This window comes from Nerophis ophidion, linkage group LG06, assembly GCF_033978795.1.
Source record: "Nerophis ophidion isolate RoL-2023_Sa linkage group LG06, RoL_Noph_v1.0, whole genome shotgun sequence".
NCBI classification, from domain to species: domain Eukaryota; kingdom Metazoa; phylum Chordata; class Actinopteri; order Syngnathiformes; family Syngnathidae; genus Nerophis; species Nerophis ophidion.
The window spans coordinates 15,074,913-15,091,583 of record NC_084616.1 but is presented as its reverse complement, the minus strand read 5'-3'; the positions used below and the strand labels follow the sequence as shown (position 1 = coordinate 15,091,583).

General features: G+C 40.2%; 1 protein-coding gene across 1 annotated transcript; it reads left to right on the top strand.

Annotated features, from left to right (window-relative positions):
* The first annotated feature begins 392 nt into the window (after positions 1–392).
* On the top strand, positions 393–15,642 carry dpm1 (dolichyl-phosphate mannosyltransferase subunit 1, catalytic). The gene is made up of 9 exons (XM_061902737.1): positions 393–565; positions 4,542–4,641; positions 6,259–6,292; positions 6,402–6,478; positions 6,574–6,599; positions 6,774–6,869; positions 6,941–7,009; positions 11,666–11,780; positions 14,941–15,642. The coding sequence occupies exons 1-9, from the start codon at positions 399–401 to the stop codon at positions 15,043–15,045; spliced, it is 789 nt and encodes a 262-aa protein (XP_061758721.1). The 5' UTR covers positions 393–398; the 3' UTR covers positions 15,046–15,642.
* Positions 15,643–16,671: the final 1,029 nt, after the last annotated feature.

Sequence of the window (16,671 nt, the reverse complement as noted above, 5' to 3'; positions counted from 1 at the left end):
CCCCAGGAGTACGCGTACCCCCATTTGAGAACCACTGCCATAAGTAATAACAATATAAAAAGTAGTTCAATGAGCTATAACGGAACGCTTCTGAAAAATCATTGTTTTGAGTGGGGTCTATTTTGGAAGCGCACACTCTAAATTTTAAACCAATAGTCAAAGTCACCAGAATAGTTCGTACTGTTTCCGGTTGGACGTCAAAATATTTCAGAAGAGTTATCCTCGTATTTTAGATCATTATGCAACGTTGCGTAGTGTAACTAAATAGAAGTGTGTCTTTTAAAAAATATGCAATTCGACTCAGTAATCCGATATAAAGAAACGCGAGGCACTAAAACACTGCGCATAATTACGGTACATTATTCTGAAACTATTACACCGGATGTGTGATCTCTTCTATGATTCAGCCAACTAGAGTAGCTAGCAGCGTCGCCATGGCGAGCAGGAAAAGTTCGCACTCTAAAAGAAACGACGTGGACAAATATTCAGTATTGTTGCCCACTTACAACGAAAGGGAAAACATTTCTTTGATCGTGTGGCTTTTGGTGAAATATTTCGATGAAAGGTGAGTTTAGTACACCTCGCTTGGCTGACGCTGTTAGCTTAAACCAGGCAGTGATGAGGTGTCACTTAAAGGCCTACCGAAATGAGATTTTCTTATATAAACGGGGATAGCAGGTCCATTCTGTGTGTCATACTTAATCATTTTGCGATATTGCCATATTTTTGCGGAAGGGATTTAGTAGAGAACATCGACGATAAAGTTCGCAACTTTTGGTCGCTAATAAAAAAGCCTTGCATTTACCGGAAGTAGCAGACGATGTGCGCGTGACGTCACGGGTTGTAGGGCTCCTCACATCCTCACATTGTTTACAATCATGGCCACCAGCAGCAAGACCGATTCGGACCAAGAAAGTGACGATTGCTGTCACGCCAAATTTCTCCCCCCCTACAAAAACCTTCCCCCACCCATTTACTTCCGGGGTCATGATTAATACAGACGTTTTGTTAATGCTATATTATAAAAATATAACGCTATATTAGAAAACTACAGACGTTTTGTTAACGCTAGATTATAAAAACAATTTACAAACACAAGCTATGGGATGACGCATTTACTTCCGGGGTCACGTTTCCTCTTATGTCATCCCATAGCTTGTGTTTGTAAAAAAAAATTTTTTAATTTTTTTTATAATATAGCGTTAACAAAACGTCTTTATTTTTATAATATAGTGTTATATTTTTATAATATAGCGTTAACAAAATGTCTGTATTAATCATGACCCCGGAAGTAAATGGGTGGGGGAAGGTTTTTGTAGGGAGAAGAAATTTGGCGTGACATTTCCCCATTAATTTGAGTGAGGATGAAAGATTCGTGGATGAGGAAAGTTAGAGTGAATAGCAAAGAAAAGAAAAAAAAAATACAGGGCTGTGGGAGCGATTCAGATGTTATTAGATACATTTACTAGGATAAGTCTGGAAAATCCCTTATCTGCTTATTGTGTTACTAGTGTTTTAGTGAGATTATAAAGTCATACCTGAAAGTCGGAGGGGTGTGGTGACCGCCAGTGTCTCTGATGGAAGCCATGCAGGAGCCAGGAAAGTGGCAGCTGCCTCTTTGACCGCTGCAGGAGGACGCAAGCTCCGCTCATGTCTCCGGTAACAGCCGACTTATTACCACAATTTTCTCACCGAAACCTGCCGGTTGACATGTGGTAGAGAAACATGTTTGCTTGACCGCTCCGTTCCATATTATAGTTTCACAACAAACAAAGAAACACTGGCTGCTTTCCACCAACAGCATTCTTCTTTATAGTCTCTATTATTAATTGAACAAATTGCAAAAGATTCAGCAACACAGATGTCCAGAATACTGTGTAATTATGCGATTAAATCGGACGACTTTGCTGGGATAAAATGTCCGCTACAACCAATAACGTCACAAGCACGCGTCAACATAAGCGTCATCATTCCGCGACGTTTTCAACAGGACACTTTGCGGGAAATTTAAAATTGCAATTTAGTAAACAAAAAGGCCGTATTGGCATGTGTTGCAATGTTAATATTTCATCATTGATATATAAACTATCAGACTGTGTGGTCGGTAGTAGTGGGTTTCAGTAGGCCTTTAGCTCAAAACATGTTTGACAATTGTATTTTTATAGCTAAGTATGTCTTTATTGTCATTTCACAAGTACGAGGAAACATTTTTTTTAACACAAACCTGTTCAAGGTTAGACAAACAAACAGTGTACGTGGTTACAGGACAGGAATGCCGTAAAAGATGGGGAAAAGGTCAACGCTGAGAAAGGATGAGTAAAAAAAATACAATCTAGTCTGGAGTGGGGAAAAAAAACCTCCATAGCAAAGCACATATACATATTACAACATACAAGTGGAGACTTGCAACAGAGGGGAGGGAGTAGGGGGCCATGGTGGCAGGCTACAGCTCTTCAGGCGCTGCCCAGCCGTCCATCCCCCCTAAGGGATTTGCGTCAAGGGCGGCTCGATGGGGGGTGGGGTATATGTCTGTTTTTCGTGGATGCATGTGTGTGTGTAAGCCTGCTGCGTGTCCATGTTCCGCGGCCTCGATTCCATGCAGCCGCCAGTCGGTCCAAAGTCAACAACAACAGGTGTGTGTCCGTGAGAGACAAAACGGGAGTTTGTTGTGTCTTCGCCGCACTGTCCTTCGGGAGAGTCTTATAGCCAGGGAAACAATCCAATTTAGAAGGTTTTGTATGCGAGTGGAAATAAAATGTGCTTTTCACTCTAAAATTGTAGGGCACAGGGGTTAGTGCATGTGCCTCACAATACGAAGGTCCTGAGTAGTCCTGGGTTCAATCCCGGGCTCGGGATCTTTCTGTGGAGTTTGCATGTCCTCCATGTGACTGCGTGGGGTACTCCGGCTTCCTTCCCACGCCAAAGACATGCACCTGGGGATAGTTTGATTGGCATAGCTCGGTTGGTAGAGTGGCCGTGCCAGCAACTTGAGGGTTACAGGTTCGATTCCCGCTTCCGCCACCCTAGTTACTGCCGTTGTGTCCTTGGGCAAGACACTTTACCCACCTGCTCCCAGTGCCAACCACACTGGTTTAAATGTAACTTAGATATTGGGTTTCACTATATAAAGCGCTTTGAGTCACTAGAGAAAAGCGCTATATAAATATAATTCACTTCACTTCACAACACTAAATTGACCCTCATGTGTGAATGTGTGTGAATGTTGTCTGTCTATCTGTTTTGGCCCTGTGATGAGGTAGCGACTTGTCCAGGGTGTACACCACCTTCCGCCCTAATGCAGCTGAGATAGGCTCCAGCAACCCCAAAAGGGACAAGCGGTAGAAAATGGATGGATTGATGGAAATTCATCTTTGAATGTGTCCTTAAATAGTTATATTTGGAATTAAATACATAAATGTGTAAATATTTCAACTTGTTTTATTTGCGTTTTGAATTACAATTAATTATCTATCCATCCAACCGGTAGGAGGCCACGGGGAAGACCCAGGACACGTTGGGAAGACTGTGTCTCCCGGCTAGCCTGGGAACGCCTCGGGATCCCCCGTAAAGAGCTAGACGAAGTGGCTGGGGAGAGGGAAGTCTGGGTTTCCCTGCTTAGGCTGCTACCCCCGCGACCCGACCTCGGATAAGCGGAAGGAGATGGACGGATGGATGGGATAAAAATAATTTTTGATTTAATTATTCCATCCATTCATTTCTACTGCTTATTCACTTTTGGGGTCGCCGGTGACGCTGGTGCCTATCTCAGCTACAATCGGGCGGAATGCGGGGTACACCCTGGACAAGTCGCCACCTCATCGCATGGCTGATTTAATTATTTTATGATTTAATAAATGACACCGTTAAGTAATTATGGATGTCATTATTTTATTCTTTAATTAATTATTGACACATCTAAGCAACAATTGATATAATTGAAATGTGTCTTATTTAATTTGTGACATTTGGCCCTTATCAGCGCTTCATGAATTTATTTTTCCGTCAAACTCGGACGGATCCTAACCTCTGATTGGACTAGATTTGTGTTAGCCCCGCCCACTTTGATGTGTGAATTTGACGGATAAGTAATGATTAAATATAATACTTTGGCTTCCTCCCACCTCCAAAGACATGCACCTGGGGATAGGTTGATTGGCAACACTAAATTGGCCCTAGTGTGTGAATGTGAGTGTGAATGTTGTGTTGGCCCTGCGATGAGGTGGGTGTAGCCCGCCTTCCGCCCGAATGCAGCTGAGATCGGCTCCAGCACCCCTCACACCCCTCCCCCAATCCCTCAAAACACAAAAGGTATAAGCGGTAGAAAATGGATAAATGGACTCTAAATTGTCTATGACTGGGCCTCAAATTCATCCTGCAGGGCAGACAGTTGGATGTTCTCTGAATCACAAAATGTCCACAGTTCTTCCCACATCCTCCAGTTATATATAACATATATCTTATCCTACGTATTTCGTATTCCATCAAAATAACATTTTAGCCTGCCAATTTAACTAACTAATCGGTTTGTCTTGAATTACCAGTGGTTACAATTACGAGATTATCGTCATCGATGACGGAAGCCCGGACGGGACATTGGAGGTGGCGAAACAACTGAAAACAATTTATGGAGAGGACAAAATTGTAAGTTTCTCGTTTTGTCTTAACCAACCCCGTTTCCATATGAGTTGGGAAATTGTTTTAGATGTAAATATAAATGGAATACAAGGATTTCCAAATCATTTTCAACCCATATTCAGTTGAATATGCTACAAAGACAACATATTTGATGTTCAAACTGATAAAGATTTTATTTTTGGGGAAATAATCATTAACTTTAGAATTTGATGCCAGCAACACGCGACAAAGAAGTTGGGAAAGGTGGCAATAAATACTGATAAAGTTGAGGAATGCTCATCAAACACTTATTTGGAACATCCCACAGGTGTGAAGGCTAATTGGGAACAGGTAGGTGCCATGATTGGGTATAAAAACAGCTTCCCAAAAAATGTTGAGTCTTTCACAAGAAAGGATGGGGCGAGGTACACCCCTTTGTCCACAACTGCGTGAGCAAATAGTCAAACAGTTTAAGAACAACGTTTCTCAAAGTGCAATTGTAAGAAATTTAGGGATTTCAACATCTACGGTCCATAATATCATCAAAAGGTTCAGAGAATCTGGAGAAATCACTCCACATAAGCGGCATGGCCGGAAATCAACATTGATTGTCCGTGACCTTCGATCCCTCAGACGGCACTGTATCAAAAACTGACATCGATATCTAAAGGATATCACCACATGGGCTCAGGAACACTTCAGAAAATCACTGTCACTAAATACAGTTTGTCGCTACATCTGTAAGTGCGAGTTAAAGCTCTACTATGCAAAGCGAAAGCCATTTATCAACAACATCCAGAAACACCGCCGGCTTCTCTGGGCCCGAGATCATCTAAGATGGACTGATGCAAAGTGCAAAAGTGTTCTGACGAGTCCACATTTCAAATTGTTTTTGGAAATATTCGACATCATGTCCTCCGGACCTAAGGGGAAGCACACCATCTGGACTGGTATCGACGCAAAGTTCAAAAGCCAGCATCAAAGGCATGGGTAACTTACACATCTGTGAAGGCCCCATTAATGCTGAAAGGTACATACAGGTTTTGGAACAACATATCTAAGCGTCGTCTTTTTCATGGACGCCCCTGCTTATTTCAGCAGGACAATGCCAAGCCACATTCAGCACGTGTTACAACAGCATGGCTTCGTAAAAAAAGAGTGCGGGTACTTTCCTGGCCCGCCTGCAGTCCACACCTGTCTCCCATTGAAAATGTGTGGCGCATTATAAAGCGTAAAATACGAAAAGGACTGTTGAAGGACTGAAGCTCTACATAAAACAAGAATGGGAAAGAATTCCACTTTTAAAGCTTCAACAATTAGTTTCCTCAGTTCCCAAACGTTTATTGAGTGTTGTTAAAAGAAAGGGTGATGTAACACAGTGGTGAACATGCCCTTTCCCAACTACTTTGGCACATGTTGCAACCATATTTGCAAAAAAAAAAAAAAAAGTTCATGACTTTGAACATCAAATATCTTGTCTTTGTAGTGCATTAAATTGAATATGGGTTGAAAAGAATTTGCAAACCATTGTATTCTGTTTTTATTTACCTCTAACACAATTTCCCAACTCATATGGAAACGGGATTTGTAAATATTTAATGTTTTTGTTGAATCTAACACACACATTCTTATTTGATGTTCAAGCTTCTACGACCAAGACCGTCGAAGTTAGGCCTGGGTGAGTTCAAAAGTGTCAACATAATAAACGCTTAACGTGTATCCGTGTGAAATATTAAGGGACATTTTCTTATTATTTTTTTTTACGTAATGATAATAACAATATTAAGGCACTGCTTACATCCATGGTATGAAGCACGCCACTGGAAACTTCATCATCATCATGGATGCTGATCTCTCCCATCATGTGAGTATCTGCAAACGAGGAAAACATTTACATTTGTATTGCAATATAATCCAAAGAGTTTTCATTACGGTACATTGAAATGTTTTTCTTTTCAGCCCAAATTCATTCCAGAGTTTATCAAGTAAGTCCTTCATTTCTTTGTCACTTATTATTTAGTATGGACCTGTGGAAATATAAAATATGTATTTAATTATATCAGCAACTAAAAGCACCATGCTAGAAATTATCATCTTCTAGTATTGTATCCACTCTTATTACACCTTTATCGTGTTACTCCTAATGTTTTTATGTGCAGGAAGCAGAAGGAAGGCGAATACGATTTGGTGTCTGGCACTCGTTACCAAGGCAACGGCGGTGTCTACGGTTGGGACTTGCGCCGGAAGCTCATCAGGTAGCATGAAGAAACGGTTTGACCAAAAATATAGACGGTTAATGAGCTGTCATTTTGGTTTTTTTCCCCAGCCGAGGTGCAAACTTTCTGACTCAAGTGATGCTGAGGCCCGGCGCCTCGGACCTCACGGGCAGCTTCAGGTCAGTTGTATTCGCCGCAATATGCACGTTTACTTATTTATGCTAAACTCCGGCTGTACAGATGCCGCGTCGTTTCATGGTGCATAGGGCTGGGGGATACGGGCTTTTATTAATATCTCGATATTTTTAGGCCATATTTTGCCTTAGCCTTGAAGGAACACTTGATGCATATACAAGTGCTGTTCATATTAATAGAACATCATGAAAAAGTTGATTTATTTCAGTAATTATATTCAGAACGTGAAACTTACATATTATATCAATTCATTACACACATTGTGATATATTTGAAATGTTTATTTCTTTAAATTTTGATGAATAGTACTGACAATTACTGAAAATTCCAAATTCAGTATCTCAGAAAATTTGAATATTACTTACGACTAGTACCAAAAAATATTTTTTAGAAATGTGGGCCAACTGATAAGTATGAACATGGAAAGTTTCAGCATGTACGCCAATCAATACTTAGTTGCAGCTCCTTTTGCCTGAATTGCTGCAGCAATACGGCGTGGCATGGAGTCCACCAGTCTGTTGCACGCCTCAGGTGTTCTGAGAGCCCAGGTTGCTTTAATAGTGGCCTTCAGCTCTTCAGCATTGTTGGGTCTGGCATCTCGCATCTTCCGCTTCACAATACCCCATAGCTTTTCTATGGGGTTAAGGTCAGGTGAGTTTGCAGGCCAATCAAGAACGGGGATACCATGGTCCTTAAACCAGGTACTGGTAGATTTGGCACTGTGTGCAGGTGCCAAGTCATGTTGGAAAATGAAATATTCACCTCCATAAAATTGGTCCGTGGCAGGCAGCATAAAGTGTTTTAAAAATTCCTGGTAGGCTGTTGCATTGACCCTAGACCTCAGGAAACACAGTGGACCAACACCAGCAGATGACATGGCACCCCAGACCATTACCCATTGTGGGAATTTGACACTGGACTTCAGGCATCGTGGATTCTGTGCCTCTCCTGTCTTCCTCCAGACTCTGGGACCTTGATTTCCAAAGGAGATACAAAATTTACTTTCATCTGAAAATATAACTTTGGACCACTCAGCAGCAATCCAGTCCTTTTTGTCTTGAGCCCAGGCAAGACGCTTTTGACGTTGTCTCTTATTCAAGAGTGGCTTTACACAAGGAATGCGACAGCTGAAGCCCATATCTTGCATACGTCGGTGCAGGGTGGTTCTTGAAGCACTGACTCCAGCTGCACTCCACTCTTTGTGGATCTCCCCTCACATTTTTGAATCGGTTTTGTTTGACAGGGGCGCGGTTATCCCTCTTGCTTGTACACTTTTTTCTACCACATCTTTGTCTTCCCTTCGCCTCTCTATTAATGTGTTTGGACACAGAGCTCTGGGAACATCCAACCTCTTTGGCAATGACCTTTTGTGTCTTGCCCTCCTTCTTTAAAGTATCAATGGTCATCTTTTGGACAGTTGTCAGGTCAGCAGTCTTCCCCATGATTGTGTGTCATACAGGATCAAAACGAGAGACCATTTAAAGGCTTTTCCAGGTGTTTTAAGTTAGTTAGCTGATTAGAGTGTGGCACCAGGTGTCTTCAATATCTGACCTTTTCACCATATTCTAATTTTCTGAGATGTTGAATTTAGGGTTTTCATTGGTTGTCAGCTATAATCATCTCCTTTTTGGCAAAACACTTGAAATGTATCAGTCTGTTTGGAATGAATGTATACATTCTACAAGTTTGACTTTCTAAATGGAATTAATGAAATAAATCAACTTTTTCATGATATTCTAATAATATGACCAGCACCTGTAATCACAGCAGTATGATGATTCTATGTGTCTACATTAAAACATTATTCTTCATAATGCATTAATATATGCTCATTTTAAACTTTCACGCAGAGAGGGAAATCACAACTAAGTCAATTGACCAAAACTGTATTTATTAAACAGTTATTAAGCAGCGGCACAAACATTCATGTCATTTCCAAAACAGAAAGTGCAATATTTTAAAACAAGCTATTAGTGCACTTTTGTGAATGATGTCACCAAGATGACATATCAAAACAACACTAAATTAAAGTGTACTTTTTGTACAGAACGCCATTACAATAGTTAAAAACAAATAAAATGCACTTTTGTGCATGATGTCACACAAGATATTTCAATAACTGTCACATAAAAATGAGCTGCATATCAAATGGTGTATGTCAGGGGTCACCAACCTTTTTTAAACCAAGAGTTACTTCTTGGGTACTAGTTAATGCGAAGGGCTACCAGTTTGATACACACTTAAATAAATTGCCAGAAATAGCCAATTTGCTCCATTTACTTTTAATAAATAAATCTATATATACGAAAAAATGGGTATTTCTGTCCGTCATTCCGTCGTACATTTTTTTCCTTTTAAGGAAAGTTTTTTGTAAGGAGTAAATGATGAAAATAACTCTTAATTGAACGGTTTAAAAGAGGAGAAAACAGGAAAAAAATTTAAATACAATTTTGAAACATAGTTTATCTTCAATTTTGACTCTTTACAATTCAAAATTCAACCGAAAAAAATGAATAGAAAAATTTGCTAATTCGAATCTTATTGAAAAAAATAAAAAATAAATTATGGAACATCATTAGTAATATTCCTGATTAAGCTTGATTTTAGAATTTTGATGACATGTTTTAAGTAGGTTAAAATCCAATCTGCACTTTGTTAGAATATATAACAAATTGGACAAGGCTATATTTCTTACAGAGACAAATCATTATTTCTTCTTGATTTTCCAGAACCAAAATTTTAAAAGAAATTCAGAAGACTTTGAAATAAGATTTGAATTTGAATCTACAGATTTTCTAGATATGCCAGAATATTTTTTTTGAATTTTAATCATAATAAGTTTGAAGAAATATTTCACAAATATTTTTCGTCAAAAAACACAGGCTAAAATGAAGAATTAAATTAAAATGTATTTATTATTCTTTACAATAATTATAAATAAATAAAAATTACTTGAACATTGATTTAAATTGTCGGGAAAGAAGACGAAGGAATTTAAAAGATAAAAAGGTATATGTGTTTAAGAATCCTAAAATCATTTTTAAGGTTGTATTTTTTTCTCTAAAATTGTCTTTCTGAAAGTTATAAGAAGCAAAGTAAAAAAAATAAATTAATTTATTTAAACAAGTGAAGACCAAGTCTTTAAAATATTTTCTTCGATTTTCAAATTCTATTTGAGTTTTGTCTCTCTTAGAATTAAAAATGTCCAGCAAAGCGAGACCAGCTTGCTAGTAAATAAATAAAATGTAAGAAATAGAGGCAGCTCACTGGTAAGTGCTGCTATATGAGCTATTTTTAGAACAGGCCAACGGGCGACTCATCTGGTCCTTACGGGCACCGCGTTGGTGACCCCTGGTGTATGTCCTTCTCTATGTGGTAGGTTCCTGCGAACGTTATCTCCTTCTGTTGTTGATTTCTTTTCTTTCATACAATGTTGATATGTAAATAATTGCTTGGGCATTTTGTTGGTTTTGACATGCAGAGTTTCAAACACTCTTCATCCTCTAGCGGCTGACTTTCCAAATGATGCTACATAAGCAGTGCTGCTACTTTTTGTGGCAACGCTTTTGCCGCATAAATGTTGAACATTTTCCCACCGGACGTTGGATCCCGTGCTGTTTTTCTTGGGAATTAAACAATATAATACCTTGTTTTATATTGTGACTTCAGGCATATTTTTGAGTAGTTTTTTTTTTTTTCAGAATGTATGATGTCATGATATTTATTGCATCCCTAGATAATATTAAAGTGAAAAAGTTATGCAATTGCACGCATGTCTTTTGTTCTGTCAAAATGGAAAGAGCGAACGTATTGAGAAAAGATACGCATATTATTTCCAGGCTTTCGCAGGCCACATAAATTGGTGCCTTAAGTTTGACGCCTGTGCCCAAACAACAACACTTTTTTGTTGTCTTTGTGTATTATGACAACTGTGTGTTGAATACAAAACACTATGACCGTTAGCGAAGAAAAATCCATAAATCAGCCACACCGTATTATAAGCCACAGAGTTCAAAGCATTGGAAAAAAGCAGCGACTTATAGTTTGTAAAATATTATGCACAATTGCCTCTGCATTTATATATATTTTTTACATGGACCTTAAAAAAAACTGTACATTTTACGCTAAAAAAAACCCAAAACTGGCAGATTAGTTACCAGAATTTAACCTTGAATTTATGGGAGGTTTTATAGCATATTAAAAACTGTATATATGACATGGTCAAACAGTGGTATACCACTGTTTTTTACAGTAAAATTCTGGCAATTTAACAGTGTACAAGTTGATCAATACCTTGTTTTATATTGTAACTTCAGGCAGATATTTAAGTAGGTTTTTCTTTTCAGAATGTATGATGTCATAATATTTATTGCATCCCTAGATAATATTAAAGTGAAAAAGTTATGCAATTGCACGCATGTCTTTTGTTCTGTCAAAATGGAAAGAGCGAATGTATTGAGAAAAGATATGAATATTATTTCCAGGCTTTCGGCGGCCACATAAAATGGCGTGTCGGGCCAGATTTGGCCCCCGAGCCTTAAGTATGATGCCTGTGCTATTTGATTTGGGATTCATTGTCATCTTTGGCATTATTGCAGTATTTGAGCATATCTTGTGTTGTTGTTTTGCACGTCTGTCAGACTGTACAAGAAGGACGTCCTGGAGAGTCTGGTCGAGCGCTGCGTGTCCAAAGGTTACGTCTTTCAAATGGAGATGATTGTCCGAGCCAGACAGCTCAACTACACCATTGGAGAGGTGACACACACACACACACACACACACACACACTGTAAACATCCAAAGCAGCCAATTGTGTTGCTACTTCTTCACGATGTGTGTATTTTAGGGGTGTCCAAAGTGCGGACCGGGGGCCATTTGTGGCCCGTAGCTACAGTGGGGCAAGAAAGTATTTAGTCAGCCACCGATTGTGCAAGTTGTCCCACTTAAAATGATGACAGAGGTCTGTAATTTTCATCATAGGTACACTTCAACTGTGAGAGACAGAATGTGAAAAAAAAATCCAGGAATTGACATTGTAGGAATTTTAAAGAATTTATTTGTAAATTATGGTGGTCAAGCCTTCAAAGCTCTCACTGACGGAAGGAGGTTTTGGCTGAAAATCTCACGATACATGGCCCCATTCATTCTTTCCTTAGCAGAAAAACAGCCCCAAAGCATGATGTTTCCACCCCCATGCTTCACAGTAGGTGTGGTGTTCTTGGGATGCAACTCAGTATTCTTCTTCCTCCAAACAAGACGAGTTGAGTTTATACCAAAATGGATACACGGATGATACAGCAGAGGATTGGGAGAAGGTCATGTGGTCAGATGAAACCAAAATAGAACTACAACAAAGATGACAGGGAAAAGACGCTGCCGAAGGTGAGTCATGTAAATAAGACCGCCCACAAAACGGCGCATCCCGACGCAAAACCTAATCTATGCAACATTTTCACCAAAAAAAAACATTACATGTTATGAAGACCACAAGGAAGTGTTTTATATTTAGATGACTCCTTTAATCCGCCGTATAATCCTGTGCGCATTATATATGAAAAAAGACCGAAAATAGACCATTCATCGGCCTTACAATCCGATGCACCCTATGGTCCGGAAAATACGGTAATTATATATAGTAAAATATTGGTTTTGCCAATACAGCCCCCGTAACTACGTTCTATTTTCTTACCTTCTGGAACCTGCTGATGTGTATTTGAGATCTGCAAAGGTCTTGAAAATTTGCGCGCATCCGCCATTGTAGTCCGTGGCAATGTCATCGCCAATAATACTATCTTCTTGTTATGGGGCATTCACCCTCTGCTGTTGGCACTTCTAATATAAAGTAGCGTAAAGTTCTAACTTATATCTCCTTATGGAAGCACTAAAAACTACCAGTGTAGTGGGTTTACATAATTCACCCATGGAACTTTAGTTATTAGAGAGTTGAATAGACCCGCTCATCGGCAGTGCGCCTTATAATGCGGTGCGCCCTATGGTCCGGAAAATACGGTAATTATATGTAGTAAAATATTGGTTTTGCCAATACACCCCCCGTAACTACGTCGTATTTTCTTACCTTCTGGTACCTGCTGATGTGTATTTGAAATCTGCAAAGGTCTTGAAAATTTGGGCGCCTCCGCCACTGTAGTCCATGCCAATGTCATCGCCAATAAGCTTCTTCTTTTTTACTATCTTCTTGTTATGGGACGTTCACCCTCTGCTGTTGCCATTTCTAATATAAAGTAGTGTAAAGTTCCTACTTATATCTGTCAGTAAATTTGCCTTGAAAGTGCTAAAACATTCCGGTATAGTGAGTTTACATTATTCACCTAAGGAACTTTAGTTATTAGAGAGGTTTTTCACGGGACACATTTGCGGGGTTGTTGTTCTTGTTTCCGGATGAGGAGATAATGCTCCGTTATTAATTGAAGTCAAGTCTGAATGTCATGAAAACAGTTAGCTCCATCAATCGACACTTCTTCCACTCTCGTCCTTGCACGCTACACCGCTGCAACAAAGATGACGGGGAGAAGACGCTGCCGAAGGTGAGCCACGTAAAAAAGACCCCCCACAAAACCACGCATCCAGAAACGACTGTCAGAAAGCGGCTTGAAGATGGTCTTTAAACATCATCTATGCTACATTTTCACCAAAAAAACACCATTACATGTTATGCAGACCACAAAGAAGTGTAAAATATTGGTTTCGCCAATACAGCCCCCGTAACTACGTTGTATTTTCTTACCTTCTGGTACCTGCTGATGTGTATTTGAAATCTGCAAAGGTCTTGAAAATTTGCGCGCATCCGCCACTGTAGTCCATGCCAATGTCATCGCCAATAAGCTTCTTCTTTTTTACTATCTTCTTGTTATGGGACATTCACCCTCTGCTGTTGGCACTTCTGATATAAAGTAGCGTAAAGTTCTAACTTATATCTCCCTATGGAAGCACTAAAAACGACCAGTGTAGTGTGTTTACATAATTCACCCATGGAACTTAAGTCATTAGAGAGTTGAATAGACCCGCTCATCAGCAGTGCGCCCTTTGGTCCGGAAAATACGGTAGTTATATGTAGTAAAATATTGGTTTCGCCAATACAGCCCCCGTAACTACGTTGTATTTTCTTACCTTCTGGCACCTGCTGATGTGTATTTGAAATCTGCAAAGGTCTTGAAAATTTGCGCGCCTCCGCCACTGTAGTCAATGCCAATGTCCTCGCCAATAAGCTTCTTCTTTTTTACTATTTTCTAGTTATGGGACATTCACCCTCTGCTGTTGCCACTTCTAATATAAAGTAACGTAAAGTTGTAACCTATATCTTGCTATGGAAGCACTAAAAACTACCAGTGAAGTGGGTTTACATAATACACCAATGGAACTTAAGTCATTAGAGAGTTGAATAGACCCGCTCATCAGCAGTGCGCCCTATGGTCCGGAAAATACGGTAATTATATGTAGTAAAATATTGGTTTCGCCAATACAGCCCCCGTATATACGTCGTATTTTCTTACCTTCCGGTACCTGCTGATGTGTATTGTCGATCTGCAAAGGTCTTGAAAATTTGCGCTCGTCCGCCACTGTAGTCTGTGCCGATTTCGTTGTCAGTAAGCTTCTTCTATTTTATTATCTTCTTGTTATGGGACTTTCACCCTCTGCTGTTGCCACTTGTAATATAAAGTAGCGTAAAGTTCTGACTTATATCTCGCTATCGAAGGACTAAAAACTACCAGTGTAGTGGGTTTACATAATTCACCCATGGAACTTAAGAGTTAAATAGACCCGCTCATCGGCAGTCCGCCTTATAATGCGGTGCGCCCTATGGTCCAGAAAATATGGTAGCCTAATATCGTCCTCCAAAAATCTATAAAAAATTGATTTTTGCTTGTTTTTTTTTTAATTACATTTTGCTTTTTAGGTTCCCATCTCCTTCGTAGATCGCGTCTACGGCGAGTCCAAGCTTGGAGGGAACGAGATTGTGTCGTTCGTGAAAGGACTGCTCACGCTCTTCGCCACCACTTAAATCCCTCGTGTGGTAAACTGCTCACTCTGTAATACCGTATCGCTACCATGTTGGTACTAAATAGACGATATGTTCATCGTCGTAGGTACATCATCATGGTTTGTACTATGCTGTACGTTTTTAGAGCACTTGTCGTTAGGGTCGAGCTGAGCTGGAGCCTATCCCAGCACACATACTGTATTTACAAGCCAGCATTCACACCCATGGATAGTTGATGCTACTCAATTGACGTTAACACATTTTTGGGGCAGGTAGAAGAAAATCCACAGAAGCAAAAGGAGAACATGCAAAGTCAGATTCAAAACCGGATCACTATAGCTCGGTTGAGGGTTGCAGGTTCGATTCCCGCTTCCGCCATCCTAGTCACTGCCGTTGTGTCCTTGGGCAAGACACTTTACCCACCTGCTCCCAGTGCCACCCACGCTGGTTTAAATGCAACTTAGATATTGGGTTTCACTATGTAAAGCGCTTTGAGTCACTAGAGAAAAGCGCTATATAAATATAATTCACAAATCCACAAGTATGCAATATTAACAGTTGACTTTTCTTTAGGAAAGCAATTATGTATATTTTTTAAATAAAAGCAATCTTCCAAAACATCAGTTTACCATTTTGTTGTTATTCTTATAGATTAAAATTATGTATTATTGTGCATACATCCATTTTCTACCGCTTATCCTCTGGAGCCTATCTCAGCTACAATCAGGCGAAGGCAGAGTACACCCTGGACAAGTCACTATCTCATCACAGGGAGATAGACAAACATTCACACACTAGGGGACCATTTAGTGTTGCCAATCAACCTATCCCAGGTGCTATTATTTTTATTTTTAAATTCCATCCATCCATTCTCTATCGCTTGTCCCTCTTTCTTGGGGGCGTGTGGGTTGCTGGAGCCTATTTCAGCTGCATTCAGGCGGAAGGCAGGGTACACCCTGGACAAGTCGCCATCTCATCGCAGGGCCTTTTTTTTTTTCAAATTATAACATGTAATTGTGGTTATCCATCCATTTACTACCACTTGTCCTTTCGGGTCGCGGGGGGTCACTGGAGCCTATCTCAGCCGCATTCGGGCGGAAGCGGCGTACGCCCTGGACAAGTCGCCACCACATTGCAGGGCCTTTTTTTAATTACAACATGTAATTGTGGTTATCCATCCATCCATCCATTTTCTACCACTTGTCCCTTTCGGGGTCGCGACGAGTCACTGGAGCCTATCTCAGCTGCATGCGGGCGGAAGGCCGGGGTACACCCTGGACAAGTCGCTACCTCATTGCAGGGCCTTTTTTAAAATTATAACGTAATTGTGGTTGTCCATCCAACCATTGTCTACCGCTCTTCCCCTTTGGGGTCGCGGGGGGTCAAAGGAGCCTATCTCAGCTGCATTCGGGCGGAAGGCGGAGAACACCCTGGACAAGTCGCCACCTCATCGCAGAGCCTTTTTTTAATTATAACATGTAATTTTGGTTATCCATCCCTTTTCTACCACTTTTCCCTTTTTGGGGAGGGGGGTCGCTGGAGCCAATCTCAGCCTCATTCGGGCGGAAGGCGGCGTACACCCTGACAAGTCGCCCTCATCACGGGACTTTTTTTTTTAATCATAACATGTAATTGTGGTTATCCATC

Bases quoted from the DNA above. Each gene is read 5' to 3' on its own strand.
- dpm1 (XM_061902737.1), top strand. From the start codon at position 399: ATGATTCAGCCAACTAGAGTAGCTAGCAGCGTCGCCATGGCGAGCAGG. The intron at 4,642-6,258 runs GTAAGTTTCTCG...TTGATGTTCAAG, and splicing joins TTTATGGAGAGGACAAAATT to CTTCTACGACCAAGACCGTC. The intron at 7,010-11,665 runs GTCAGTTGTATT...CACGTCTGTCAG, and splicing joins GACCTCACGGGCAGCTTCAG to ACTGTACAAGAAGGACGTCC.